Source organism: Durio zibethinus, chromosome 6 (genome assembly GCF_047325235.1).
Source record: "Durio zibethinus cultivar Kanyao isolate XHJ-2024 chromosome 6, ASM4732523v1, whole genome shotgun sequence".
Lineage (NCBI taxonomy): Eukaryota > Viridiplantae > Streptophyta > Magnoliopsida > Malvales > Malvaceae > Durio > Durio zibethinus.
The window spans coordinates 33,910,257-33,914,092 of record NC_143167.1 but is presented as its reverse complement, the minus strand read 5'-3'; the positions used below and the strand labels follow the sequence as shown (position 1 = coordinate 33,914,092).

Below are 3,836 nucleotides of genomic sequence, written 5' to 3'. Positions count from 1 at the left end.
TGAGCCACCAACTGTCCCCTTCTCTTGCTAAGTGCTAAATTTAATTGCTAGTCCTTAATTTCAATTTCTATCTAAAATAGATGGGGTCAGCAGCCGTTGTATGTGCCTAAAAATGACATATTTGAGGTATCCATTGGTCCAACTAATATAAAAGAGATTTCAATTTAAAAATAAAAAATATGATTGCATGTATAAATCAATTTAGTTAAGTTTGGGGTTCAAATTTACTTATATTTTGCTTATAGGAGGAATACAAAAGATGAGAAAATTAGAAAGGAAAATGAATGGATAAGAAAAAGAGATGGCATGGAATAAAATTTTCATTCATATGCTGAGGTAGAAAAGATAGGAAAAAAAAGATACATTGAATTTAGCCTAATGTCCTAAAAGAATTTGTGACAAGGACAAAAAAAGCATAGTTTTATCTTAACTTTATTTGTAATTTTCTCTAATTCTTCATTTTAATTGCCAAATGAAGTGTATTTGCACCCCTTTAATTATCACTCAATTTTCAACCATCACAATCACATTTTTCAATCTTTTTTTTTTTTTTTTTGGTGTTAGTTTTGATTTGAGACTTTGAGTGATTACAACTCCCTCTCTCTCCCCTTCACAAGTAATCTTATCCTTCAACACTCCTTGGATAATATTTAAGGTTTTTTAACCTGAATGGGAGAGTCCTGCCTGCCCCAATGCCCAAGTAGTGCATTTTTATTGAGTGGTAACGTCCATATAAAAGGAATCGATCTATCATTCATATATCATTGTTTTATGAGTACCATTTTTAAGCCTGTTCGCCTTAGCTTTTCCTACCAAAAAAAATTTTCTTTTATGAAAACCATTTGCATGGACAAATATAGCTTAAATCTTTCTTACCAATGAAGCAATGACCAAAAATAGGCCAACAATATATCTGCCTTGCCTTACATTGATATCCACTCAACAATCGAAATCAGACTAAGAATTTCTTTGTCTCCAGCTCAGCTGTGACAAAGAGAAACTGTCCTTTGCTGCTTGGGGAAAATCCTGCAATGCGCTTTTCAAAATTTTGCAAATAGTGGTAATTTTCCCTTGGGAAGTCGATTAGCAATGGGCTCATCCCACTGAAATAAAAACCCAACCACAGCTTAAGGCATTGGGTCAGGCCCATTGACTTGGTTTTGATGTCTGGATCCTTAAAGCTTCCAATAATAATGACTCATGCTGGATCTTGATGCTAAGAGTCGAGATTCATTTGGGCCGTAGTTTGAAAATTGAACCAAAAAACTAATAAAAATGTGAATGTTCTTAAACCTTACTTTAAAACCTTGAAAAAAAAGAGAAATTATCTACCTTTGGTTTCAATCCCTGTCACGTTATTACAACCATGATGAGTGTTTTGGTTTATCTTTGCTTTTGGCGGTATCCTGGCACTCCCAGCGAGTCATATTGTATCGTATCAGCTGGCCTTGTCATTTGATGGAAATCCCTTCTTATCTTTTCTTTTCCCATTGGCACGCCCTATAAACCATTCCTCCTGCTACTACGTTACAAACGTCTTTCAAAGGTTCCGTCAGGATTTCATTTCAAATCAATTGGAATGTTCCTGGACATTTATGTGTGCCCTTCCGTTAGTTTTTTATGCTTTCCCATTGCCAGAGCCTTTTACTTCTTCTTCATGAGACACCATTTTCATTGTAATTGAGCAATTAAAATAAAAAATGATAAAGAAACAGAAAGGAAAAAGCTGCAGGAGGAGAAATTCAAATTGTGACAATTACTTCAGCTGCTTTCTATTCTGATTATTTGTTGATTTTTTTTTTTCTTTTTGCTCAGACAAAGGAAATTCCTATTCTCTAAATTTCTAGTATTAACAAAAGTTAAAACCCCATCTCATTTTCCAAAACCAGGCCAAAAGAAATTATATTTTAAATTAAATTTAAACAAGGCGGTCATAACTGTTCACGTTTACTCAGAAAATTCCAGTTCAGATTTTCAGAAAAGGCACTCCCCGCCCAAGAAACTCGCCAGCTGCTCTTCGTCCCATTCCCGTTCCCATTCCCAATCCACCGTCCACCCACGCGCCTCTTCCTCGCTTTTACCCCACGTGCCTCCTTCCTCCGCTTCCAACCACTCTCTGATTCCCTGCAAATCACTCCCGACCTTCACATTCGCGCTTAAAATCCCTCTCATGTCCACACTTGCCATCACGCTGGACTCCGAATCCGAAAACGACGAGCCGCAACTCTCTTCGTTGCCGTTGATAGTGATGTACGAAGACGACGACTGAAAAATTAAAGTTGATGAGTACGGGTTGTCGCTGAACCTTACCCTCATCCCATACGACGACGGAGAAGACGTCGACGAAGACGCTGACGTGGTAGCTTCTGCTGAATCGTCCAAAAGCTTCAACAACTCACTCATTGAGTCAGTCTCACTACCTTCCATCGATAACCACGCCATGACGTCATCGTTCAACTCAGCTGTTCCCTCCTCTCTCTGTCGTTTCAACACCGGAGACTCGGCGCCATCAAAGCCACCAACTTCATCAGTCGCTCTCTTCCTTACCTCCTCTTCCTCCATTATATTTTTTTCAAAGGGATAAGGAGAGATAAAAGCTAAAAACACTTTACATATTTAAGCAACGACGTGGAGAGGAAGGTTCTGCAAATTTGATTTTGATGCGATGACTAATACATTTAATGCCAGCCGTCCGATTCGATGGTTTTAAATGTTTCAGTTGATGTGGCAAAAGCAAGTGCCACGTGGAGACATAGTGACGTGGCATGAGAGCGTTTTCAAAATGGCGGGAAATTTCGCGTTGCCATTAGGTGGATCTTGGGAAGTATATCCTATAGTACGTGTCAGTATTTATTACTTTACCACCCCGGCTTTGGAATTCATAGAACAGCGATGGCTTTTTTGACTAGTAAAATTACAACGATATCCTTTACCTGCTTATTTATTTTCTTTCTTTCCCTTTTTACCCTTTTATTTGTAGAAATTACTAGTTCTTGTTTTCCTTTGGAATTAGGCTAAATTAAGTAAAGGTTGGAAATTGCTATGTTAGTTTCAAATACACATACCAATAACGGAGATTTATTACTTAATTAGGAGGAATTTGATAGATATAGTGTGTTGACTTTGAATTTGATAACTTAAAAAGGAAAATTAAATGTTATTGATTTATTGATTTTTATAATTATCTTTAAAAAATAATATTTTTAAATTTTAAATTTAATTTTTAACACTTAATTTTTTTTTATTATCAACATATAACTTTCTTTGTAAAAAAAATACTTATTGGTTTCTTTGGTCATAGTTTTTTTTTTTTTTTAATACAGAAATAAAGATAAAAAAATTATCATAGGTATTGAGATCAATAATTAATTTTTTTGAATATTATTTTTTTTAAAATAATTATATATATTAAATGAATTAAATTTCGAATCTTTTGCCTCTTATATTCATTCTTAATTTCCTTCTATGCCTAGGTATAAAAGTATTCATGGGCTAAATTAGTTTAAATATGATTGACGTTTTCAAAAGTTTTCCTAAAACTTAATTTTATCAACATAAATTTATTTAACATAAAATTATTATTAATGTATTATGATCAAATATTTTAAAATACATTTAAATTTAAAAGTAAATAACATTATTTATTTATTTAAAAATAAAATAATAATTTAACCTAAATATGTCGTTAAAAAATTTTACTCCAGACTCGGACTTATAAACTACCATTTGGTTAGTTCAATCCCCAATGTTCCCAAACATCGTTCAACCTCTATGTTGCCTTTTATTTAGGGTTATGAATTGCATCTTAATCCGTTCTACATGGATAGGCATGAGTA

The 3,836-nt window shown here is 34.2% G+C and overlaps 1 protein-coding gene across 1 annotated transcript; it reads right to left on the bottom strand.

Moving 5' to 3' along the window:
* Positions 1-1,747: 1,747 nt before the first annotated feature.
* LOC111286340 (uncharacterized) lies at positions 1,748-2,870 on the bottom strand. The gene has a single exon (XM_022876251.2). The coding sequence runs from the start codon at positions 2,560-2,562 to the stop codon at positions 1,975-1,977; it is 588 nt and encodes a 195-aa protein (XP_022731986.1). The 5' UTR covers positions 2,563-2,870; the 3' UTR covers positions 1,748-1,974.
* Positions 2,871-3,836: the final 966 nt, after the last annotated feature.